The sequence below is a fragment of the Stenella coeruleoalba genome (genome assembly GCF_951394435.1).
Source record: "Stenella coeruleoalba genome assembly, chromosome: 2".
Lineage (NCBI taxonomy): Eukaryota > Metazoa > Chordata > Mammalia > Artiodactyla > Delphinidae > Stenella > Stenella coeruleoalba.
This window is the reverse complement of record NC_137147.1, coordinates 11,058,098-11,083,937: the sequence shown is the minus strand read 5'-3', so window position 1 is coordinate 11,083,937 and position 25,840 is coordinate 11,058,098. Positions and strand designations below refer to the sequence as shown.

The window sequence follows — 25,840 nt, the reverse complement described above, 5'->3', positions numbered from 1 at the left end:
AGGGTGACATGACTCATCGAAGTCACAGGCAGGAATGATGCCCAAAACGTTTAACCACGGGGGCTGCAGGATTATGCAACCGGAACAGACAGGCTGGTGTGCTGGACTGGTGTGGACCAGCTGAATATCAGGGCCGGTCATTCAGTCATTCAACAAACACCCGTGAGCAGCTGCTATGGGCCCGGCAGGCCTGGGCACACAGAAATGGCCCGGACAAGCCCTGACTTCAAGAAACACACTGCCCAGAGAATGTGGGCCTGGAATCCCCAGCCTGGCTGTAGAGCTTGGACAAGCATTCCTGGTGCCCTTGGAGCCTCATCTATAAAATGGGGACAATACTTAGGACCTCCTCACCGGATCATGGTGAGGATTCGAGGGTCTAGACAGCCTGGACCAGAAAACCACTACAATGGCGATACAAGTCACTTGAGGGGTCTTGGCAAGTCTGGGCCTCTCCTGAGTCCGGCGAGGGGGCTGCTGCCGCCTCTCACCCCCTGAAGCACAGAGGGACACCCTCCAAAGAGCTGGCGCCATAAGGTGTTTATTCACACGTTTCAAAGGGGCAGGTTTACACCCCATCCCCAACAATGACCGAAATAACAAACACAGCACTAACTGTATTCCACTAGTCAGCTATCAGGACACCCACCACCAAGACCACTTCGCAAATAAAGAGAACACAGGACACCTTGTCCCTGAGATACCCCATCCCAGAGATGGGCCACCTGTGTTTTCATAAACACACGGGGCAGAAGTGCAACCAAGTCAAGAGAGCCAGAGGTTCCTGGTTTTTACAGAAGCCGTGATGTTACACATAGTACATATAGATTCACATAAACGTCATATACACGTATGCACACACGTTAAGTACGAGCCAGCTTGGGGTTCTGGCAAACGTGGCTCGTGAACAGGATTGAAACAAACATTTGTCACAAAGCACAGGTGTCAGCGCCGGAACTGGAACTGCCAACGTCTTGGTGAAATCACTGTGGGAGAAGCTTTTCGGAAGAGAAAGCAAGCTTCACAGAAGTGGGATCCACGCCAGCCCTGGAAGCCGAGGTTGGTCTGGCTGTGGAAAAGAGACAGGCCCTCCAAGCCGCCAGGTCATGGGCAACTCTGGAAGTAGAGGGGAAATGCAACCATTTCTGGAAAAGGCCCCAGGTGGTCTGGGTGGGGCCTGGTGGTCGGAACCAGAAGGAAAAGGGCCCGGGTGCTTCCATGCCAACAGTCGGCTCTCCAGTGAACAGCATGTGGGTGGAGGGCCATTCCAAGATCACACTGGCAAGGCTGTGCAGAGAAGGGGCAGAGGCAGAGCCTCGCACACGGAGGGCAGGACCGACAGGAGAACCGCCCGTCTGGAGGCCTCGGCCGCAGCATCTCACGCTCAGGCTCCGGCACGGGCAGGGCGGTGTGTGCGGCATCAGGGCGCGGCCAGGCTCACCGAGGAGGCCAGAACCTTCGTCAAGGGTGGATGTACTTCTCTACCTCGTGGTAAGCCACGTGCAGGGGCTGTGCTCCTTCAGGACAGCCAGCACGCCGCTCAAGGTCTCTGGAGCTCAGGGGCCCTTGAGCCATGGCCCGGGAAGAGAGACGAGCTGTCGGGGATCCCGCTGGGTGAAGGGTCAGTTTCTAGGGTGGAGAGGGGAGGGCGGATGCAAACCCCAGGGACACCAGTGAAGCCATTCAATGGTTCTGTGTGGCCAGCGGCCTGCGAGTCCCTGAGCTGAGGACCAGTCTTCCAGCAAGGACAGGGCGCCACAGTGTCCCTCGGTCCTAGAGGGGCCGCAGGGCAGACAACAGCTGCTCTTCCCAGTTGGCTTAAAGGATGGCTTCCTGCCAGGGTCCTTCAACCTTCCATACAGCGCACATGGCAGTCCTCTGGGTAAAGAGGAATCCTTTCTCAAGGTTGTTTTCTCCCTCACTGATGGCATTAACTCAGACAATGCCCCACATAAACTCGCCGGGGACTCCAGCTGCGTCCGTCTCCTGCAGGTGATGCTGCAGGATCTCTGGTCCAGCCCGACCCACCCCGCGCTGCAAACCCATGCTTCCAAGGGCAATCCCCCCGCCCCCCGCGCTCTCGTGGGGAGGAGACATCCAGCTTCTATACTCAGTTGGGGCTGAGTGCTCGTGGAACCACATCATGATGCAACCTGCAAGCAGAACCCGGCCCGCAGCCTCTGCTCCAGGCTGCCGAGGGCAGAGACCTTGCAAGGGACCCTCGGAACCTACCCAAGGCCTCAGGCAAAACGTGGCCCCGCCACTTACTCCTGGAGCCCTTCGGCAGCCCCAGCCACTGACCACCACCCAGGTGCCGCAGGGCATGGCCCCCAACAGGCCCACCAACTGGCAAAACAGCTTGGGGAGGAGAGTCCCAACCGCCCCCGGGATGCCAGCAGGGCCGGCTCCAGGCACCACACGTGTACACCACAGCAGGGCCTCCCCACGGGCCCTCGAAGGTGCTGAGAGTGGCCAGAGGCAGCAGCACCAAGCCCTGGGGAAGAAGAGACCGCAAAGGCTGAGGGCCTTGAGGGGGTCTGTCTTCCCCTGATGCGGAAGCCCCAGGGCCAGGGACACGGAGACCTAAGAGGAGACCGACTCCATGGCCGGTGTCCTGGGACCCGGTCAGTGTGCATCAGGTGACACTGAGGATGGGGGTCGCTTGGGGAGACCTCATTGCTGCTCGCAACCCTCTCCCCGTCTACGCTCCCGACACAGCTCCCTCCACCCCTGCAGAGACGCTGGGCCCGGGGAGAGGCCCGCACATGCCCTCGAGAGTGGCCAGTCCCTTCCCCACCACCCACCACGCAGCTCCTGGGCCTTTATGAAGCCTAACCCCGCCCCTCGGTTTCCCCACCCTGCTGGCCACCCGCATCGAGGCTGGTGGAAAGTGCCACGTCACTGCAAAACAGTTACTTGATATCCGGGCCCTGGACGCTGACGTGTGAGAGCTGGAGGGGAGGCATCGATTAAACAGGACACGATGTGGCCAGGGGCCCCGCCTGGCACCGGGTCACCCTGCACTCCCGACCTGTCCTGACTCGATCAGGACTGGAATTTTACTCAAAAACGTAAAGCTGTTTTATTAAAAGACTGGAAGAGGGCACAGGCTTTTAGCAACGTTTTGTAAACACGTGTGAAATGCAGTTTGATTTCAGTAGTTTATTTTGGAGACAAAGCAGTGCAAGAGGCCGGCCACGCTTTCCTGCTCCCCCGGCGCTTGGGGTTAGGCTAGGAAAGGCGACGTACAGACATTATAATCAGGGTTCAACACTCAAGTCGTGTAAACACGGTGGTCGGAGGGCCCGTGGTTTCTAGGACAGCTGGGCACTTCTGATGGCAGCCGCCCTCCCCCCAGCCCTTCCTTTCCCAAAGTGGGCAACCGCCACGTCCCTGCTGACCAGGCCTGAAGGTGTCTGAACGCCCAGCTCAGCGGCCGCTCTCAGTCCATCCTCCCTGGACCACGCAGGACGGCCCAGAGGCCTGTTCCTCTTCCTCAAGAGGGACTGATGAGAGAAGACACAAGGCTATGCTCAGGGGGCCCTATGCATCCCGCCAGATGGTCACACGGCCCGAGGACTGACAAAGCCCCTCACTGATCCCCTTCTCTGCAAAGGGGGCTGCCGGCCTGCCTGGACCTCGGGCTTGGACTGATCAGCTGGTGGTCTGTCTGCTGCCATCAGGGGCTGGGGTGACTCTAATAGGAGAAGCGGGTAATGTGCTTTCTTGCCTCTGGGGCTGCGAGCCCCCTCGCACCTGGCTGGCTTAGTGCTTGGGGCTGGCAGCGAGCATGAAAGGGGTGGATCAGGCCTTCTGGGCAGGTGTGGAGCAACGCGCAGCCTCCTCCTGCCTGGGGGGAGAGCCCCAAATCGCCTCGATGCCAAGGAGACGCTCATCTGGGTTGACGTCACGGAGACACAGGCTGCACTGTAGGGGCTAGGGCGTCAAGCCTGCCCTTGAGTTCCCTGGTCATGACTGCCCGGCGACTCTTGGAATGATTGGCCCAAAGTCACAGCACAAATCCTTGGCACAAGCAGGATCAGCCCAGAGGTTCCCAGCGAGGCAGGCTCCTCCCGGGTCCAGGGAGCAGTGGCGCTTGGTCAGGGAAGGAGGCCCCATTGCGTGGGACACGTGCTGACGGGCCTAGTGGACTCCAGGGAGCTGCACGTGGAGAAAGGCAGCCGACCCAGGGCTGTGGCCTTCCCAGGGAAGCCTCCTCCTCCTCTGCTTTCGTGAGCGGGCAGCAGGTGGACCACAGCCCAGACTCCCTGCGTGGAATCCACAAGGAAATGGTAGCTGGGGCCTCCTGCTTCCCCTGGCTCCTCCTGCTTTCGGGAGGGGGCAGCTGCACACCGGATGGGGCTTTAAGCCAGCGGTAAGGGAAACGGGGCCGGGCCTGGCGTGGCGGCTTGGAGAGAAGAGACGGGCAACTGTTTGCTGGCTCTGCTCAGCCGCCGACAGCCTGACCAGGGATGGCCTGCTCCAGGGTCCCCGAGGCCTGGGCCACAGCAGCCATTGAGAAGAACAGACGTGGACGTGCTCGGGCACTCACACACGCACGGCGACCACGCACACGCACGCACACCCCCACACACGCACGCATGCACACCCCACCTCACATTCAGACCTAGTGTTGAAAACACAAGCGTGTGTAAACTCAGTGGAGAGATCTGCACAGCAGGAATCAGGCGGGATTGTCCCTCTTCCGCGAGGCTGGACCACTTGGGGTTCTCTTCTGTCCCCACCCCCACCCCTCATGTAGATCATGACATCAGAGAATCAGGTTAAAAATTAAAAAAAAAAAAGAAGGAGAAGGAGAATCAGATCCTTGGGAATTCTTAGTAGTAGCGTCACCGTCGGGAGCTGCTCGCCCAGCGTGTGTGTGTTCTGCAGCCCGCGCTGCCCCTCAGGGTCCCGGGCCCCGTGCGTGGCTACTGGGAGGAGGCCTTGGTGGCCAGCGAGGCCACGCAGTGCTGCTGGAAGCTGGGCGACACGGCGGCGGTGCAGCCGAGTCTCTGGTGCGGCAGCTTGGAGGTGCTGCCCGCGCCCACGCCGCCCACGTCGGCCTCGGCCGTCCAGGGCGGCTCCTGGCCCATCATGCTGCTGCAGCAGCCGGGGCTGGCGCTGCACGTCCGCTCGGCCGCCAGGCCACCCGCCTGCTCCGCCAGGAGCCTGCTGTGCCGCAGCGGGGCCACGTCCCCCGTGCCTGCCGCGGCCGCGCTCTGGCCCTGCAGCACGGTGGTGATGTGGTTCAGGAGGTCCGTGAAGAACTCGCTCACGCCCTCGTAGCCTGGGGGTGGGAGAGACAGACAGCACGCTGAGCCAGGTGGGTGCGGGGGGCGCGAAGGGGCTCCCGGGCCCTCGAGGGCTGGTCGAGTGCACACAGCCTGGACTCCAAGCCCCGTGCGTGCGGCCCCGAGGGGCCAGTCCTTGAATTCGGCTGCCCCCGGAGGGTGAGAAGCCGCTGAGAAAGCGCCCTGTCCCTGCTGAGCACAGCTTCGGCATCTCATTTAATCACCCCCCTCCCGACGTGGTCTGATGCCATCATGCGGGGGAGGTGGAGTGGCCAGAGGTGGCAGGACAGAAGGCCCGCTCCTCCAGCTCTGAATCAGAAACACCCCTCCCCCTCCACGTGGCTCAGCTCCAGCTTCCCTGTGTGTAAACTGAGGACGGGGGAAGGGGGGCTCCTGTGGGCAGGACTGGGAGGGCTGGAACGTGGGTGAGGCCTGAGCAACAGCAGCTGCTCCTGGAACTGAGTCCATTTCCCTCTCACCCCCAAAGTATCAGTACCTGCAAGGAGGCCCGCCATGCTGCATACTCTGCGCACCCCCCAACAAGGCCACCGCACTAACACGGCTTCCCTAACAAGCGGGCCCGGATCTCCTGAACAGAAACCGCCGGGACCCACCTGGGGCCTGCGTTTCCCATCACAGATGCAACTGCGAATGTCAGCAAGCAGTCCTCGGAGCCACCCATCGAGCAAATTTCGGATCTGGCTCGAGGATTTTGCTGACTTCTGAAAGCTGCTTCGAAAGAAATTCGACACGGGGTGGGCGCCCCCGCCCCCGCCTGCCTGAACCAATTTGCAGCAATGAGAACCGGGCACACAGCTGCAAGAACAGTGATCGGGACAGGAAGCAGGTCCCCAAAAAGGGACAGCGTGCCTGCATCGGGAGGGGGCCCAGGTACCACCCCCGGCCCCGGGATGTGACCCCATCGCTGACACCAGGCCTGGTGCTGAGAGGTGCCGACCCCTCGCACGTCCTCGGGGATGGTCTTCACAGCCGTTGGCACGAGCTGCAGGAGAATGAAGGTTCGGACTTGGGCAGGTGCGTTAGCTCGTACAGAAAAGGCTGCCCAGGGGCCAGGCAGATGGGGCTGCCTCACTGTGCACGCTCTTACGTGTCCAGCAAACAGTGCTGTGGTTTTGAGGGAGCCTGAGGCTGAGAGGGGCAAGCAGAGGCGCCCAGGGGAAAAACAAAACTGGGTATATGCTGGCATGCACAGCACTTGCCCTGCTCAACACGCCCTCACTTGATCATCGCAACCCTCTGTTCCCATTTTCCAGATGAGGAAATGGAGGCACAGAGTTAAGTAACCAGCCCCAAACACCACAAGAGCCATCAGCAGGTGGACACGTGTTCACTGTGACGGTGGGTATGGTGACAACGTCCAGGGCTAGCGTTCATCCAGGCTCACCGAGTGCTGGCCCCCGGCTACATGTGGCATCCTGATAGCCCCCGGGGAGCGGGACCTGAGGGTTATCTCCATTTTACAGACAAGGACACGAAGCTCTAAGTAGCAGCACTGGGATCTGAACCAGGCCCTTTGGTGCCACCCGTGCCTTGAATACATGTGGTGCTGGGTGCCCCACTCTAGGACTGGGCACTTCCTCGGCCCTGGGGCCGGGGGTGAAGGGCAGGGCAGTCACGGGCCATCGGCAGACGTGCTGCTGGGTTTCCAGGGCAGAGATGCGAGCAGGGGAGAAGAGCTGAGATCCGCTGACAGGCCACCAGGGAACATAAGCTGTTCCCTCAGCAACAGCTCTGCCGCCCCCAGACGAGGCCCGGCCCACGGCTCCTCGCAGCCTGGGGAGGGCGGACTGAGGCGTGAAGGAGCGCTGCAGGGCAGGCACTGTGCACACGCCATCTCCTCTGCTAGGAGGGGAGAAGTGTTCCCACTGTGCACGAGCGAACACTGAGGCTGCCCCATCCGGAGGTTCGCCTCAGCAGATGGTGAGGGCAGCCAGGATCTGAACCCACGACTCAAGCTAAGAAGCAGGCAGCCTCAGGTCAGGGGCCCAGGGCCCAGGCCCAGCCCCACTACCTGGTAGCCATGGGACCTTGGACGTGTCGCCCAGCCCCCTGGCTCCACATGCCCGGCAGCACATGGGATCCTGATGGTCCCTTGCACGCTGTGTGGTTGTGAGAATGAAATGAAACCCTGGGGGTAAAGGTCCCCAGGCAGGCTGGGCACCACTGGTGGCCACTGCTGTCACCACTGCCCAGAGCCCAGCACGCAGGCTGGGTGGCGGGGCTGCTACCGGACACCCATGGCCCGAGGCACAGGGTGAGGTGGCCCAGGACCACGAGGACTCCAGATCCAGGCCCGTAAACCCGGCAGGGAGAGGGCGGGGCCCCAGGCGGCCCGTCTCCTGGACACCGCCTCCTCTGGGCCCCAAGCCCCACCCGCTCCCGGGGCCTAACTCAGCACCGGGCTGCCTCACAGTCTCCTCGGGGCTCGGCTCCATCACTCAGGCTTGGCCCGCCAGGGGCCTCCTCTTGGCTTCACCCATCCACGCTGGCTCACAGTGGCCGTCCCTTCTCTGAACACCCGGGACGCCCTCAGAACGTCCGGCCCGAGTCACACAGGTGCTGGCTGGGCGGGTCCAACTCAGGACCCAGCACAAATCCGCAGCTCAGTTGCAGAGTTCCTCCCCGCCCCCCCCATCCTTCTAGAATCTCCACCCCACCAGCCGGGCATTGCCCTGCCCGGTCCCCCCAATCCACTGACTCAGCCACCTTTTCGCTGTCGTTCCCTCCACGTCCTCCCTGATTTAGATCCTCTGATTTATTATAATTGTTCCCCTGATGCAGCCTCAGTTTCCCTGTGCTCTCTCATTCCGTCACCCTCGCTCATCAAAAACCCACCTCTCCGTCCAGGCTGCACCCACGGTGACTACGGAGAAATAGGCCATTGTCCCAAAGGGTTTCAATTTCTATTCACGAACACAGACCTCAGATGGCCGCGCCACCTTGCTCAGAGTGAACGGCCACACGGTGGGCTCCCCTCTGACCTCTGACCTCCCTGCTGCACGAGGCCTCGGGCCACAGGCCCCCCTCCGCAGGCCCTGCCCGGGATCCTTAGGGGTGGCTCCCTCCCTTCTTGCCAGGCCCTGCTCCCACTCCCGCTTCACAGAGGAGCCCCTGGCACCCCCGTCCCCCGAGGGCAGGGCCCCCGCCGCCCCGCACTGTCTGCAGCAGCTGGGGAATGCAGTGGGCCTTCGGCAAACTGCATGACAGAGACAGCAGGGGCCTCCCTCGAACCTGGGTTTCCTTGGCTGTGAATCGTGGTGCTGGCCGGGCCTGGCCCGCATGCTCTCAGTGCAGGGGACACGCGTCAAGCACCCAGCCTGGTGCCCAGTGATGCTCCCCAAGCACGGGGGCTTTCTGCTCCCTGCAGACGCCCACCGTGCAGTGCCCTCCTGCCAGCAGGGCTCTCACGTGAGATGCTAGCCTCCCCAAGGGCGGGAATCGCTTCCGCTCTTCATATCCACTGAGCAGTGACGATGGCTCTACCTCCAGGGCAGGTGCTTAACAAAGGCAAGAGCCACGGCCTTGAGACAGAGATGCCCAGCGAGAGGGTAAGCGCCCAGGCTGCTCTGGGCCAGAGGGAGCGAAGCAGCACTGTCCCTGACCTGCCGTGAGATGGGGAGTCGCCTGGCCTCAGCACGTGTCTCTGTGAAGTAGCTCAGCCCAGGGCCGCCACCACCATCACTGCTGAAGCTAACAGTCCCCTTGAGGGTTCTCGGGTGATGTCTCCCGCTGAGCCCCTCCCTGAGTTGGGATCTGAGGGGTGCAGGGCAGAGCCTGGTGGGGCAGCAGGCCCGGCAGTGCTTCCCGCCTCAGGGCTGCCGCAGACAGCATGGAGCAGACGCCCCAGCCGCGGGGAGCTGGCCGGATCCGAGCGTGTCCCCAGCATGGTGGCTCAGGGCGGGGGGAGGAGCATGGCCTTGCCACTACCCTGCCGTATGACCTGGGACAACTTCTCCCTCCCTCCCTGCGTGTAAACTGGGATTTATATGCCCTCCAGTGTCCTTTCAGCTCTTTAAACCTACAAGGGCCCAAGAGGTCAGCTGAGATTTGGCCCGGAAAGGCCACTGCTGGTGGCACCGGGCCAGGAGAGGCAGCGGAAAGAACACGCGTTTAGCCGCAGGCCCACTACGCGCCCTGTAAACCCACTGGCAGGTGGGGCTGCGGCTGAGCGGGGGCTGCTCCGACCCCGGGCCCCAGACAGTGAGGGATGGAGCTGGTCAGCCCGACTCTCCGGCCCCCACCACCCGCCCAAGGCTGCCAGTCTACAGACCGGTGAAGGCGGCGCCCGGCCCCACCGCTCACCTGGGAAGGCGTTGATGTCGATGACGGCGTGCTGCCCCGTCTGGTTGTTGATGATGATGTCGATCCCAAAGAGCGATACGCCCAGTGCCTGCCGCAGGGCCCGGGACAGCTCCCGGATGACCTCGTCACTCGGTCGCTCGAAGACACCCTCGATCTTTTCCAGCTGCCAACACACACACACACACACACACACGAGTCAGGCCCCGGGTGCGGAGGCTCCACGCCTCGCCACACACAGAGACCCCCCCAGGGAGGTGGCACAGGCCGGGCCTTACCCGCAGACAAGAGACAGGACAGACCCACCAGAGTCGGCACAAGGACGGCCATTTCCAAATCCTGCCAAGGGCTGGACAGCTGCTAGGTATACAGCGCACGTGACCTCTAGTCCTCATAACCAGCAGGGAGGCGAGCACCGTTATCAGCATTTTATACACAGGGGAGCTGAAGCTCAGAGAGGCTCAGGGGCCGGTCCAGGGCCACACAGCTCAGGGCTGGATTTGGACCCAGGCATTTAAGCCTGTAAAACCCAAGCCTCTTAGCAAGGAGGAAGGGGATGGAGAGTCTGTTGTGAACCCAGGAAGACTGTGTGGTTCAGGGAGCCTGTGAGCTGGACCTTGAAGATGGGGAGGATTGAGGGGGGTGGGGGGAAGGGACCCAGATGAGAGCACAGTGGAAGCAAAGGTGCAGAGGTAAGAACCCACAGGAGAGAGCTGGGAGCAGCTGGAACTGTTAGGGCAGAGGCGGGCAGCAGGGGGAATTTCTGTCAGCATCACCACACTGGCCCACCATTGCCGGAGCCTCAAGGCTGTGAGCTGATAGGTTCCGTGGACCGGCCTTCATTTACTGGCCGGAAGTGGGCAGGGGCGGGTGGTGGTCACAGGGCTCCTGGGTGGGGCTCACACTTCTCCCCTTCCGGATGAGTCGCTAACTCTGGTGTGACCACACCAACTCATGCTCAGCGGGCTTTTCCCCAAAGAGTCTACTCTGCTGCTGCGGCCCAACCCCCGGGCCCAAGTGCAGCTTTTAGCGAACCTTCCACTGGGCTCGTGGGGCCGTCCCTTGGACTCCCGCTGACACCGCTCGCTTTCTGCTCTAATCACAGCTGGCCTGGGACAGGCACACGAGTCTTCATGGGCTCAAGCGTGGCCCCTGGCCCGGGCCTCCAAGGAAGCAGAACACTGCCCTGGGAAGGACTGAAGTCCGAGGGGTCCGGATTTGAATCCTGACCGTGACTTCCCAGCTCTGTGGTCTTAGGGGAAAGTACTTGGCCTCTGTGTGCCTCAGCCCGCTCATCTGCAGAACAGGGCCAATGAGGCCTCCATCCCAGACTGCTGGGAGGAATCACAAGGTCATTGACGTGATGGGGACAGCACATGCCTGGCTGGAGGAGCCGCTCCACTTGCATTTCAGGGCATGGATGGCAGCAGGTCAGCCGGAATAGGGCTCACGTGTGGTGCTCAGGAGATAGCAGGGTCCTATGGACTGTGGGCTCGGGGCCAAAGGGGAAGCCCAGGAGCTCACCCAGCAGAAATAAAACAGAAGCTGGGTCAAAAAGCCAAATGGAGAATTACCACGTGGCCCAGCAATTCCACCCCAGGTGTGTAACCTGTAGGCCACTGTTCATAGCTGCATTATTCCCAATGGGCAAAAGGTAGAAACAACCCAAATGTCCATCAACAGATGACTGGATAAACAAAATGGGTTACCCACACAATGGAATATTGTTCTCACAATGCTACCACGTGGATGAACCTTGAAAACGTCAGGCTATGTGAAAAAGGCCAGACACAATAGGTCACACACTGTACGGTTCCCTTAATATGAAAGGTCCAGAACAGGTAAGTCCATGGAGACGAAGAAGCAGATTCGTGGTTGCCAGGGGCTGGGGGGAGGGGGACTGAGGGGTGACACTTAACGGGCACAGGATTCCTTTTGGGTGATGCAAATGCTCTGGAACTGGACAGAGGTGGCAGCTGCATGACACTGTGAATGTACTTAACGCCACTGAACGGTTCACATTAAAACGACTAATGTTAACACGAAGCGAGGCTGGGTCAGGTAGGCTGGGGACAGAGCCCTGGGTACCCAGGACACGTGGTGCTTACCCCCAGCTCAGGAAGCCGCATGGCTGATGGGGAACTCCCAGACACGTGCAGGGCAGGGACCCCACAACTGGGCACCGTCGTGCGCTACTGTGAAAGCCACATCCACCGGCTCTGCATAGCAGGCGGCGACCCCCAACAGCACCCACGACCCCGCTGCCCCGGCGTCTCGTCCAGGGGAGATGCTGTCTAAGCATCCGCGTTAGCTTCGCCGTGACAGGCACCTGCCTGAGCCCAGGTCAGCAGCCTGGCCGCTGGTCCTGCGGCCCGGGTCCCTCACCGAGTCACAGCCCTGGGAGGACGCCTGGCATTGCCCAGTCCCCGCTGCGTGCCCTGAGCCATAACGGGCCCTGCTGCGTCTTGTTTTCTCGCCCCAGGAAATGGGGTAATAAGAACACCCCTGCCGCCACGGGACCGTGGTGGGGATCCACGAAGCTCACCCGTAAGGCCTGTGGCTCAGGCCTGGCAGCAAGGGGACCAATGGCTGCTGCTCTGTTACAAAGCCTCGTGACCCCGCTGTTTATAAAAGCACTTTCTCAGCTCAGCTAAGGAATCTCAGAAGTCCTTCTGGAGCCCTTTGACTGTCTGAAACAGGGAGGCGATGGAGGTGGTAAGAGGTGCTCAGGTGGACCCCCGGGGCCACCCGTCACCAGTCACAGCTGACACTGACTGAGCACTTACTGCACACCCAGCACTGCCACGGTGCTTTTCATCTAGGGACTCCCTGAACACCATCACCACCCTACAGGGTGGGACGGGGAACCCGAGGCTCAGAGAGGCAATGTGACTTGCCCGAGGCCACACAGCTGGAAAGTTGTGGAGCTTCGGTCTGACCCCAGGCAGTCCTGTCAGTGTCACACTCGTAACCAATACCCTGTGTCTGGGGGGGCAGCCAGTTGGGTGTGGGAGCTGCGTCCACCCTTGGGAGCATCCAGCCAGGGAGGGAGGGGGGGCTTCAAGGCCAGGGCAGGGCTCCCGGCACCTGCACGAGGCCGAGATGGGGACTGGAGGGACCTTGGCGAGCAGGAGAATGCTAAGGGGCTTGTCTGGACACCCAGGTCTGGGGATGGCCTTGTCTGTGCATGTGGGCCTGACATCCCGAGTGGAAAAGGGACGGCTGCCTGCATTTCCCTTTTCTCTTTTCCACGTTGCCAGCCCTGGGGGAATCCCCACACAGCAGTCATGAGCTGGGGGGAAGGGGGAGATGGCAGCGGGGCCTAAAGGTGGAGAGGAGGCCCCGCAGGGTCTGTAGGCCGACCTTTCCCACGTGGCAGACAGAGACGCAGGCTGAATGGCAGGTGGGTGATTAGCCAGGAAGGTGACTTTGCTTCTGGCCCTCACAGTGACCCTCTGGCATCAGGTAACAGCCCAGCGGTGACTAGAGCTGCTCTGTGCCAGGGGAGTGGCAGGGACAGCCTCTCGGCAAGTCCGCGGAATGCCAACCCCCTCCAAGAGTCACAGGCCGAATACGGTCTGAGAGCCTCGCAGGGAAGATGCCCTGCAGAGCTGGGCCAGCCTGAAGTTTCTGCAGCTTTTAAGAGACCAGAACGTTTTCTTGCACAGAACACCTATTTACGTCTTATAATGTGCACAGCCAGGCGCTGAGGGGTTCTGTTTAAAATCTGGTTGTTCTCCAAGCATCCTTGACCACAAAACTTGTTCCCGGGGAATGTCTATTAACATCTTGAGGGACGCTGGTGTTCCTTCCAGGTCCCTTCCACGCCTGTGCTCTGTCGAACCCTCAGCGCACAGCTGGCTCCTCAAAGGAACCAGAAACAGACAAGAAAAGCACAGGCGGCCTCGGTTGGGGGACAGGAGGCCCTAACCTGGAACGAGGGGGAGTGAGGCCTAGAGGTGGGGGTCTGCTGTGGATGGGACACTGGCAAACCCTCCGAGCATGGCCAGGAGGGGAGCGGAGAGCTGGCAGAGGGCTCATTTCAGCGGCAGTGGCAGCAGAGACCCCTGGCTCTCAGGACACATGGAGGAACAGCAGAGGGTGGCCCAGCGCTGACTTCTAACTGCTCAGCAATTGCCAGGGAGATAAGAAATCCTAAATTCCCGGAACACCCAGCTTTGGCATCAGACAAATCTGGGGTCAAATCTCGTCTCTGTCCCCGAGTGAGGAGCCCGGTGAATCTGGCTGAGCACAGCCCCCCCCCGCCTCAGGGAAGTGGGGATGTCTGTCCACCCCTGCAAGGCTGTTTTGGGCCGCAGGGCATCGAGGATGGAGCCTGACACGCAGCGACGTTCGCTGAACAGCAACCCCGAGCCCATTACCCACCGTGAACGACCCCAGCAGCCCCAGATGTACACGGCAGGCTCTTAACAAACGCTCCCTGGACTCACGTGGGCAAGGAAAGAAAAAGGAAAATTGAGGTGGTGCTCTGCTCCCTCTTCTTAAATCAGGCAAAAGGCAGATTAGAAAGCAGGACTTCAAATTCCTCACGGCTGGGGGGATTTCCTCATGTAGGAGGAGAGTTAGAAAATCATCCACTTGGAGTAGCCCAGCAACGAGCGGGCGTGGCTGTGATGACCACCGGCACGAAGGCCCGAAGCACGCGAGGAAGAGGGGTCTCTGGAACCGCCCTGGGTCCCTGGCCTGGGGGGAAGGTCCTGCTACCCTGCCCCGCTGGACAGTCAAAAGCACCCCACACCCAGGGCTCGGCGGGAGGGACATACCGCGGTCAGCACCGATGACGATTCTGGCTTGGACACGTTGTGGCTGTTGAAGAAGATGGACTCACGGTCTGAAAAAGCAAAGACAGGAAGAAGCCGGAGTTAGAAGCTCGAGGCAGGGACGGTGATTCCAGCACCCGACACCAGGGGACAGCACCACCCCAGCCACAGGCCACAGTGGCCTTCAGGCTCGGGGTCCAGCGGCAGCCACCTGGGCCTCCCTACCCACCCCAGGAAGACAGGACGCCACGGAGACCCGCACGCCCAGGCAGGGCTCCTGTTTCCATTTTCCTTCCCGTATAAAAATGAACGGCTTGATGAGCGCACCTCTGCCTCTGCTCTCGTCTTACACAACCATACCTGATTTTCCCCAATACCCGAGGCCCCCCACTCCCCAAAGCGTGTCTAGAGTGTCTTACAGACACGGCACCAGAAAGGGGGCTAAGTGAGTGGGAAATGCTGCATGTGTGCATATCAAAGGCCCAGAGTCAAGAGGTCAACTGATGCCATTTAACCCAGCATTCCCCTCCCGGTTCTGCCCACGGAACACCTTTTCAGGGTAGCAGCTGAGAAACGGCTAGGCGGCCACTTGGCACGTGAGTGTTTACAATACAAAGGGTTTTGCTGTTTCCCCACTACTTAAGGAAAAAATCGGAAATCAGAGCATGGGCTTCTGTAGGACCCATCCAAGAAAGCATACAGTTTGGCTTTGGAAGTTAGCACAGCCCATGAAATACCCTCCACATCTCCCACCCCCTCCCTCTCTGGTCCCATGGGGGCACCCGAGAGGCAGATCAATCCCAAGATTATTGGGAGCGATGAGCAGCTGGTTTGCTCCTTCACCCCCTGGAGAGTAAAGGCAGGTCAGTCGGTCAGAAACACGTTCTCCAGCAGCTGGAAGTGTGGCACACGAATGCACGAAGCACTAAACCGCGAGCCTCGGGGCTGGGATCTGGTAAAGGCCGTCATCACACTGTGATCCCCCCACCCCGAGAGTGGCACGGGCCACGAGCCCCAACGTGGCCCCAGCGGCCTCTGCTTTAGTCCTTCCTGGCAGGGCGTTACGGCTCCCGTCCCCCAGGACACACTGCTCATCCCTGGGACCCAGGCCTCTAAGCGCAGGCCAGGAAGGGCCCTGGCTGAGCACCGCCGTGTGCCAGGGGCCAGACCGAGGAGGCACCTGCTCTGGCTGCCAACGCCCGCCCCCCACCACCTCCAGGATTGCAGCGCCGCAACAATCATGCATGAGGAAGTGATTCGGGCGGAGGCCGAGCAGGCAGGCGCTGAGATGTACCTGGCATCTTTCCCGCTAGCGGGGCATGCAGGCCCCTTGCCGCCCTGGTGTGCCCGAAAGTCCTCCTACCGCTCCGACCAGAGCCAGTCCAGACGGGGGGCACGAGAGACGGTCCTGGGGAGGAGCCTGGGGAAAATAAACACCCTGCAGGACTGGTGCCAAGCAGCCCCACCAACCTCGACTCCTGGGCGCCGACAGTCAAGAAAAGTGAGCCTTCGGAGGGTGGCAAGCTCCACGGGCCAGAGCCCGGAGCAGCTGGGATGGGCGTTCCGGCCTTCCGTGGGTACTGCCCACCTTCTCAGCCTGTAGCCCAGCCTGGCCCAGTCCTACTGAGCTCAGGGTGCCTCCCACCCACCCTGTGGGACCCAAGGGCAATCGCCAGCATGGCAGAGCAGGCCTGGGGAGAGAAAGGCCACCCAGAGCAGGTGGACACAGCCAAGCTGTCGCCCAACAGCTTCTTGTGGCAAGACCGAAAGTGTGGACCATTTCAAAGGAGACTCGTTTCTCCTCCCGGCTAACGCTGACCTGGGAGCCCTGGCCAGAGGACTGTTTAGCAGGGAGGGGAGAGCTGCCCTTTACTCAGATCCTCCCCATGTGCGGCCTGAGTAGGGGCCGGACAGAGTGGGAGCGGATTCCAGCCATTCGATGAACCAGGAGACTGTGGAAGCCGAGGTGGGTCAGAAAGGGTCAGAGCATCCCTTGGTGCCAGTTTCCTTGGGTAGCTTCAGGATACTGAGTTCCCTAAAGATAAGCCTGGCTGGGCCCTTGCACCTTGATCACAGGTGCACCCTGGATTGGGGGGGCCCATCCCCTCTCTGTTCCTGGACTAGTCCCGAGTCACACGGAGCCCCGGGAAGAACACCAAGAACGCCCACAGGAGAGCGGAGGCAATAAGAGGAATATGGGTATTTCTGTCCCCAATTTACAGACAAGCAAAAGAGGTTCAAAAGAAGCAGAGTAAGTGACAAGTGTAGCACCCAAATATCCCAGAGGGTCTGAGGTGCAGTTGTGAGCTGTGGCCACACCTTCTTCAGCTTCATTTGCTTAATCTTCACATCTCTGGCGGGGGGCGGGGGATAAAGCATGTCATGGCGCTGCAGACGGTGGCCCAGGTCTCCTCCCAGATCCCCCGCAAGCGTCAGCTCCGCAGAGGGGCCCCGGCTGCCCTGCCCGAGTGGCTCCCCTCGCCCAGCGGTGTCCCAGGACCCACTGTTTCCTCTGCGGTCCCTCATCTGTGCTGCCACAATTCGTCCTTTCATGTCTTCTTCCCTGGTGTGTAGTTTCTCCCGCGAGAAGATGAACACACGAGGGCAGGCCACTTGGCTGACTATCTAGTTCCCTGCTGGATCCCAGGGCTGAGCGCCTGGCAGGTGCAAGGAAACAGGGCATTTGTTACATCTGAGGGCCTCTCGATGCAAGATCACCACATCTGGCCCGCCACCTGTGTTTGTAAATAAAGGTTTATTGGAACGCAGCCACGCCCATTCGCTTACAATGCTGTCTACAGCGGCTCTTAGGCAACAACGGCAGCATTAAATAATTATGACAGAGCTGGAAACACTTACTCTGGACTTTTGCAGAAAAAGCCTGCTGACCCCTGCTCTATGTGGTAAGCGGTGTCATTCCTTTATATACATACCCCTAAGGAAAAAAAGGCCCACGTGTAGAGCCTAAGAAAGGCGTTGTGCCCGCAGAGGAAAAGAAACAGAAATAAACCCACTGCACAGAAAGGGGAGCAGAGAAACACACCCACTGCGACTCTGGAACTAGTGGAGAGAGGGGAGCAGTCTCCCCAAGACCGTGGACCAAGGGCAGAGGACATGTGTTCCTGGGGCTGGCACAGGCCAACCTCAACCCTCTCTGTAAAAACGTGTCTTCAGTTCCAGCAGAGGCAACTGCAAGAGGCCTGTGGCCGTAAGACACACCTGACTTCAGAGGTGCTAACAGGTGAAAACCAAAAGTACATCTGAGAGTCAAAAGAACACAGTAGTCGTGGAGGGAAAGCTGGTGTCCTCATCACCACTGCAGGTCAAAGAATCCCACTCAAGGAGCCTCCACCTCCCTGCATGGACAGGGGAGACCGGCGAGCCCGCCACGCAGGGCCATGGGAACCAGAAAGCTGGGAGGGGGCTGGAAAGAAGCCAGAGCCCTAAAGCCCCCTGCCCAACTGGTCCAGCTTAAAGAGCCGCTGTCACACTGTGCTTCTCATCCAGAAAGAGAACACACGCATGAAAAGAACAACGAGCTGCTGTGATGCCCTGAAGACAGTGGACACAGAACCAGTTTTTGGGGATGGAGGGATGGACACAGTGAAAATCACTCAGCTCACCTGGGCATAATAAACACTTCTCCATTAGCTCTATGTTTCTCCACTGATTTACTCGGCCCCAGCCTGCATATTATGGTAAACTGGCAACCTGGAATGGCCATGAGAAGACACAGATGCGGAGCCCCTGTCCTCAGACACGGGACACAGAGCTCACGCCCAGCCACTAGTGGTTCCCAGATGGAAACTGGCCCAGGCCTTTGCAACCAGGAGAAAAAGGGAAGGAAAAGAGGGACTTTTCATGTGGAAAGGAAGGAAACCACGTGGTATATTTCTTTTAGAGATGGAGTGATTTTTTGGTAAAATAAATAAAAAGGCATACCTACTCTTCCCTTAATACATTTTGTGTAGACTTAAAGAACATATGTTTAAAAATCAGGAAACAATATAAACAGGCTTAAAAAAACATCAGCCTCAACCTGCCCACAATTGATAAGAATGCCTCTTGCCAGTACACAGTCACATACAAAAAGACCCCTCCTGACATCGGTCCCCCACCCCCAGATCATTCCATCAGTCCAGTGGGTAGAGGGAAGGACGAGCGTGAGCACCGGGATGCCCTGAAAGCCCCGCCAGCACTCAAAAGGGCAGTGGAGGGAGACACACATTTCCAAAGTGTCTGCTCTCTGGGTTGCGTTAATGGGAAGAACGGCTGAGACAGGACACGAACAGCTGGACTTCAGTCAAGAGGCATGGCCTGAGGCTTCCCTGGTGGCGCAGTGGTTAAGAATCCGCCTGCCAATGCAGGGGACACGGGTTCCAGCCCTGGTCCAGGAAGATCCCACATGCCGTGGAGCAACTAAGCCCGTGCGCCACAACTAGTGAGCGTGCGCTCTAGAGCCCGCGAGCCACAACTACTGAGCCCGCGTGACACAGCTACTGAAGCCCGTGCTCCGCTACAAGAGAAGCCCGCGCACTGCAACAAAGAGTAGCCCCCGCTTGCCGCAACTAGAGAAAGCCTGTGCGCAGCAACGAAGACCCAATACAGCCATAAATAAATAAATTTATTTATTTAAAAAAAACAAAACAAAAACAGAGGAGTGGCTTGAAGCCATGAGGAGCGGATGGTGACAGGCAGTCTCACAGAGGGATTTTAGGAAGACACATCTGTTTGCTCAGAGGGAAATAACGCAGCCTGGACATTTCATCTGGTGATGGCGGGTTTCCCGTCCAGAGAGAAACACACAGTGAGTGAGAGCAAAACACACCAGGGCAACCAGACATCCTCCGAGGGGTCCTCTTGGAAAACCGTGCTTATTCCAGAGACACTGCCACTGTTCCAAAGGTTTCTGGAACTTGCCTTAGAGATGCCTCCAGAACCACTAGAACAGTCTTTTAAGCGGCCCCAATACCAGCAAATCCTTATCTTAGTGTCAGTTTTTGAAACGGCCAAGGGTCACCTGCAGCTGGTGAGCAGCTGAAGAAAAGCTGAGCGCGTGGAGCCCCTCAGCCTCCCTAGAGGACCCCCTCAGATGCCCCAACGCTGGCAGAACCCTGCAATGCCACCACTGAGTGACATCTGAGGGACACGGAGGGCCATTATCCACTGATCCAAAACACGCTCACGGATGCGCTCCTCAGCCCTGCGGGGCACCCGGCAGGCTGACTGTGGCAACCCTTGACCTGCCCGGGGTCCCACAGCCGGGAAGTCCTGCGCCCTGTGTGCTGACTCCGAAGACAGCATGCGTCCACCTCGGCAGCTGCAGAAGCGGCAGGTAACTCAGTGTTTCCCAGTTGGAAAAAGGAGACGTGGTAAAGCAGCCAGCGCTCTGGTCCTCCAAATACGAGGGGCCCCTCCCTCCCTCCCCGTCCCTGGCTTCGCCGAAGGGACCATCACCCATTCCAGCGTGTTCCCTGTGGGCCTCAGGACCGCACGGGGCCCCGGGAAGCGGCCTGGGGGCAGAGAGCTTTCAGGTTCTTCCTGCAATGTATGGTAGAGACAGACGGAGCCCCTACCATGACCTGGCGTGCCCCAAGACCTCTTTAGCTACTGGACACAGCCCTTCCAACCTCCAGATCACCTCTCCCTGCTCCAGAAACTGGCGGCTGGGGCCGTGCTGCAGCCACGCCCCTAAGCTCAGGGCATCCAGAGACGGCGCGGGCTCAGTTACCTGATGTGCCCGCGGAGAAGTTCTTCAGCGAGGGCCTCTGGACCACGGTGTAGGACTCGCCGACCACGAACACCTTGTACAGGACGGCGTTGTGGTTGATGAAATTCTGGACCACGCAGGGCGGCTGGATGGCGCTCAGGCCCTCCTGGTTGAACACGATGGCCATCTGGGGAGACAGGGGGCCAAGGGCTTGGTCAGGGTCCACCACGTCCTCAGCCTCCGGCACGGGGTGTGTTACCTGTCCAGAGCACTGCCACCACGGCCCACCCCTGGTCCTGTAGCACAAGGGCTCCCCAAGAAGAGTTTCAAGCCAGGGTGAGTGGAGAGGGACTTGAGAAGAACACCTGGGGATCAATCCACGCTTGCTGTGAGGGTTTGGAAGTCCTGTACCATCAGGCCCACCATGGAAGGATGAGCTGGCTGTGCACTGCATAATTCCACTACTCACACTGCACCCAGGGAATGGGACCCCCTGGGTTGTGTACTACTTAACCCTTATGACCTCCTAGAGGTTCCTCCACAAAGTCTTTGGTTGGGTGGGATGGGGGGTGGGGAGGGGGGCAGGTGGCTCGGCCAGGAAGCGGAAGACAATGGCTCAGGGTTTGGGAGGCCTGGGGTCCAAGCCTGCATAATGACAAGCGCTGCCTTTTGAGTACTCATGACACACCTGGCCCTGTTCTAACCACTTTGCATGAATCACCTGGTGTTTCCCTCACAATGTACCCACGAGGTGGGCACCGACACCACGCCCCTTTTACAGATGAGGAAACTGAGGCCTGAGGCACTTAGTGGCTGCTGGAAAGTGTCAGAGCCCGGAATGGGCTGGGGTCCAACAGCCCCCAGCCTTGCCGTCTTACACACCGAGTGAGCCACACGAGCACTTGAGGAACGGGAACATGCCGCTCCCCGTCCCTGAATCCTCTGGGGACAAAGGCTCCACCAGGAGGGTGTGGCAGGGGACTGAGGTCGGGATGGGAAGAGGGGCGGCTGGAGAAAGCCTGCCCGCTTTGGCCGAGGCAGGCCCACCGCAGCCAGCTGCCAGTGCCGGGGCCACGGCTAATGCTTCGTTCAAGTCCACGGGGCCCCAGGAAGGAGCCACCAGATGCCCAGAGCTGCTGGGAGGGGTAACGGGGCTGGACAGCTGGCCGCCACACTGGCTGTTGCCTCTCCCAGCAACTGTCGCAGAGCACCACCATGATGTGCCTGGGGCTCAGCTGGTGGGGCAGAAGTAGAGATCCAGGCCACACGGGGAAACGAAAAGTGCGTGTGTGCGTGTGTGCGCGCGCGCACGTGCACCACAGTGAATTATCTCCTTAGCCATCTGACGACAGTAAGAGAGCCGTACACGGGTTCAAGACCCAGCCCTGGCGCTTGCTGCGTAAGCCCTGTTTAAGCTCCATCTTCCTCACCTGTGAAATAGCATCAGTAACCACCATGGTGGGGCTTCCCTGGCGGTCCAGTGGTTAAGACTCCGCACTTCCACTGCAGGGGGCACGGGTTCGATCCCTGGTCAGGGAACTAAGATCCCGCATGTCGCGCAGTGTGGCCAAAAAAATTAAAAATAAATAAATAAGTAAAATAACCACCGTGGGGTAGCTCCGGGGTCCTCCGAGCTTCTGGCTCAGTGGGAGTTTTGGTTTTTGTTTCTAAAGGAGGGGGTGTGGTTTTCCACACACTCCAAGTGGAGCACACTTGCGCGCTTACACCAGCTTAAAGCCAAGACAAGAGCCCAAACCATCGTGTGAACCTAAGATGAAAACAAACTAGTCCCGATTTCAGCTGAGCAAGGGACAGGGGAACCAGAGGTAGGGCTCGGGCAGACTGGGGTACAGGGGAGGACCCCGCTCAGAAAGCCCCCTTTCCTGTGTAGAGCTCACCACGTGCACAGACATGTCCTCCATCCTCGCTGCACTCGGCATCCCCAGGCACCCCTGAGGTGGGTGACGAGCCTCGGCGTCCCACCCACAGGCTCACGCCACGGAGGGCGCCCCACCAGAGGGGGCGTCCCTCTGATGCTAACAGCCTCCCAGGAGGCAGATGGCCCGCGGCACACAAGCCCCCTGGGAATCTGCAACACCCCAGATCCCAATCTCAGGGCTCTGTCCCTGACCCCCACCCAGCAGAGGAGCCCCTCCCAGAAACAGTGCATGGCGGGCTGGGGGAGGCCCAGGGGTGGGGCAGTGGCGGGGGGGACGTGGCACACACCTTGGAGCCAGACTTGGATAACTGGACTGAGGGGTGAAATAGCCTCCCCTGAAGGCGCTTGACTCCATGGAGTCAAGACTCCCCTGGAGGAGGGTGGCCACCTCGATCCGGAACCCCCGCCCCGTCAGCAATGACCCAGCGGGCTCCAGGGCAACTGGTTCCACGACAGCGTCTCAAACCCTCCCTGGGCCGGGCCCCACGGCAGCACACGCAGCAACTCCCTTCTCCTTCACAACAGCCACCACATCCCCAGTTACAAGTGAGGGACGGAAACTCAGAGAGGCTGGGTCATCTGCCCGAAGTCACACAGCCGGTGGTGCTCAGAACCAGACCTGCTCCCAGGCTGGTGTGATTCCAGAGTTCTTACGTCAACAGCAGAAGCGGTTCCTTCCTGGCAGGCTGACCTATTCTGCATTAGGCCGGTCTAATCACACTAATGACTGCAGTCGCCTTTCTGTCCTGAGAACCCCGAGGCACTGACCAACAGAGGAACCGTCTGGTGGTGAAAAGGGCCGGGCACTGGTGCCAGCGAGGGCAGTGTGGGCTCCAGGGACACGATTCTGGCTGCTCTGAAGCCCTCCTGCTCCCTCCCGGGGCCCGGCCCAGGCGCACACCCCTGGCTCCACGAGGGCTCCTGACCTTGGGAGACAGCTGACCTTTGCTACAGGCCAGGATTTCCTGCCGCCACGTTCCCCCCCACAAGCAAAGGGGCTCCTCGGCCTTGCAGCCCCATCACGGCACGTACCACACCATAGGGACACATCTGTTTACAGACATTTCCCCATAAATACATGCCAGGGATAAAGACACTACATACATCTCCAGGGCACAACACCGGGGTTGTCCACGTTTAGTCATAGGTCTTGGGGGAGCATTTCTGACAGCGGGGCTGCCTGGGACAGACTCTCCCACAGGGCCTTCTGGGTGGGTCAAATGTCTACAGCCCAGGGTGTCCTCCCATGCACCTAATGAGGGGGTCCCCAGGCTGGGCTGTGCCCCTGAAGACAATGTCCCAGGCATGGTTCTTAAGGACGGCAACAGACCCAGCAGAGCCCCTGCCCGGCCATTAGCTCCCAAAAGGCTTCCTCCGCTCAGTCTCCCAACCACACCCCGCTGATGCCCTCCACCTCCGGGACTCTGTGCTCCCCACCAGGCCAGGACTCACATCTTACGCATCCTTCCCGGGGCACCCAAGGCCGGGAAGGACTACTGGGTGAACACAGGAATGAATGAGAGGGTGGGGCAGTCACGTACACGGCAGGTAGGGTGCTCCTTCCTCCTCTCACCCCCTTCCCAAATTCAGCAGGCCTGGCAGATCCCTGTGGGCAGCGATGGCATCTTTTCAGTGGGGCCCAGGCCAGTGCCTGGCACGGAGCAGGAAGTGACCGACATCGACAGGCCAAAGGACTGGTCAGATGGAGGCCTGGCTCGCACGGGCACAAAGGGGGCAGGCACAGCCATCGCGGCCTCGGGGACAGGACAGGCACAGGGTGTGGGTGGAGAGAGCGTACAAAGCCACAACCTCAGGAGCAGCAGGCTAGGCGGGCTCCCAGAGAGACAGCGCGAGCCGAAAGGATCAGGGGCAGGGGGATGGCCGGAGGGGGGAGGCGGGGGGCAGGGCAGTCAAGTCGTCACGTCTTCCACTCACCTCGTGAGAGTTGGTACCATGAGCCACTCTGGTTTTGCAAACTGTGGGTGTGGGAGAGAAAAAGAGGGGTGAGCGAGGTTATTCACCCACAAAGCCCAGCCTTGCAGGTACAGGGAGAAACTCTCAACAACTCCCGCAGCCCCTCAGGGGAGGGGCAGGTGGGAGCTGGAGGGCGGCGTGGACTCGACCAGGGCCAGCACCTGCCCGCGGGTGAGCTGGACGGACGCCGCCAGGCCAGGCCCTCACCACCCAGGAACCCAGGGACCCGGGGCCATGCCCTCCCCGGCGGCCGAGCCCTGCCTGCACCCTCGGGAAGTTTAAGGCCCACCCGGCCCCCACGTGGTGCGCTCAGGGCGCGATACGCACTGAACGGGAAGGCCAGGCCATTCTCCTCCAGGAGCCGCATGGTGTCGTCTCCGCCCAGGCTCGTGAGCTCCATGAAGGGTGGTGAGCAGATCCTGTCATCTGGGGGCGGAGGAGAAGCCCGAGTCAGCACCGCCCTCTCCCCGGGGCCCCCTCAGAGCCCCTGCCCACCCCATCTGATGGCCCATACGCCGCCGCAGTCACCCACATGCCCCGGGAATGAGAGCATAGACTTTCATTACATTTTCTAATAGCGTTTCTGTAGTGACGGAACCAATACATGATAACGGCAAAGGCTGCAGATCAACTAAAAGTGAAAACCAGACACAGTCACAGATACGACTGCGATTACCTCCTAGCCCACACTTGGGCATGTGACACACACACACAGCTCCACAACGAGGGTACTGTTCACTCAATCAACTATGAACACTTCTGGGGCAATAAAGACTTCACCCTCCAAAGGGTAAGCTGGGATGAAGTGAGAGAGTGGCATGGACATATATACACTACCAAATGTAAAACAGATGGCTAGTGGGAAGCAGCCGCATAGCACAGGGAGATCAGCTCAGTGCTTTGTGACCCCCTGGAGGGGTCGGATAGGGAGGGTGGGAGGGAGACGCAAGAGGGGGGAGATATGGGGATATATGTATACGTATAGCTGATTCACTTTGTTACACAGCAGAAACTAACACACCATTGTAAAGTAATTAAACTCCAATAGATATGTTAAAAAAAAAAAAAGACTTCCCCCTCCATAGGCAGTATCAGCTTAATGATAATCACAGGAACGACACCAGCCCTTCAGCTCTTATCCCAGGTCTAGCTCTGCCAAGGGCTTTACGTACATCGCCTCTGAAGTGTGCAAATAATCCCGTGGGGAGGACGCTGAGGGCGGGGTGGGGGGATTAAAGAGCGGCTCGCAGTCACACAGGGACCCCTGGCACGCAGCCTCTCGCCACCTAACAGAGGCGGCTCCCGACCCCTCTGTCACCCCGACGGGCCACACGCGAGCACAGGCATCGCCCTCCTCCTGCCACCACACTCCAGCCCCGGCCCCACCCCCATGCCGCTGCTTTCCTGAGTCCCCACTCTTGGAGGGGTGCTCGCTTACCCTGTGGGTTCCAGGCGTGTTTGGTTTTCTGAGAAGCTCTGGGAGCTGGGTGTGCTCTGTTCATCAGGACACTCCTGGTGCCAGACACCGAGTGAGGGCAGAACAGATTATTCGTGGGAAAACAAAGTGTCTTCTGAATCTGTCTACTGATTGTTAAGTTGCATGACTGGTCTGTTATTACTACTCAGTCCACCTCCATCCCCACTCAGGGCACCAGCTCCCAGGAGGTAAGACCACCCTGTATTTCTGGGCACAGGAGCTGGGAAAGGCAGAGCATTAGTGGGATGGGGGTGACACCCCCGTCCCCGCCACAAACTTGGAAACCAAACCGAAAGCAAACAGTAAAGCAGCTTGTCTCCAACAGCTTCTAGCTACTTGGCTGGC

General features: G+C 59.8%; 1 protein-coding gene across 1 annotated transcript in view; it reads right to left on the bottom strand.

Annotated features, from left to right (window-relative positions):
* Positions 1 to 3,142: 3,142 nt before the first annotated feature.
* Positions 3,143 to 25,840, bottom strand: part of ITPK1 (inositol-tetrakisphosphate 1-kinase) — a 161,992-nt gene continuing 139,294 nt past the window's right edge. The window contains exons 6-11 of the mRNA XM_079914618.1: positions 24,346 to 24,444; positions 23,980 to 24,020; positions 20,127 to 20,292; positions 14,399 to 14,466; positions 9,618 to 9,780; positions 3,143 to 5,290 (exon numbers count right to left, since the gene is read on the bottom strand). Coding sequence (XP_079770744.1) covers positions 4,932 to 5,290; positions 9,618 to 9,780; positions 14,399 to 14,466; positions 20,127 to 20,292; positions 23,980 to 24,020; positions 24,346 to 24,444 — 896 coding nt within the window. The 3' untranslated portion in view covers positions 3,143 to 4,931. The remainder of the gene's footprint in view (positions 5,291 to 9,617; positions 9,781 to 14,398; positions 14,467 to 20,126; positions 20,293 to 23,979; positions 24,021 to 24,345; positions 24,445 to 25,840) is intronic.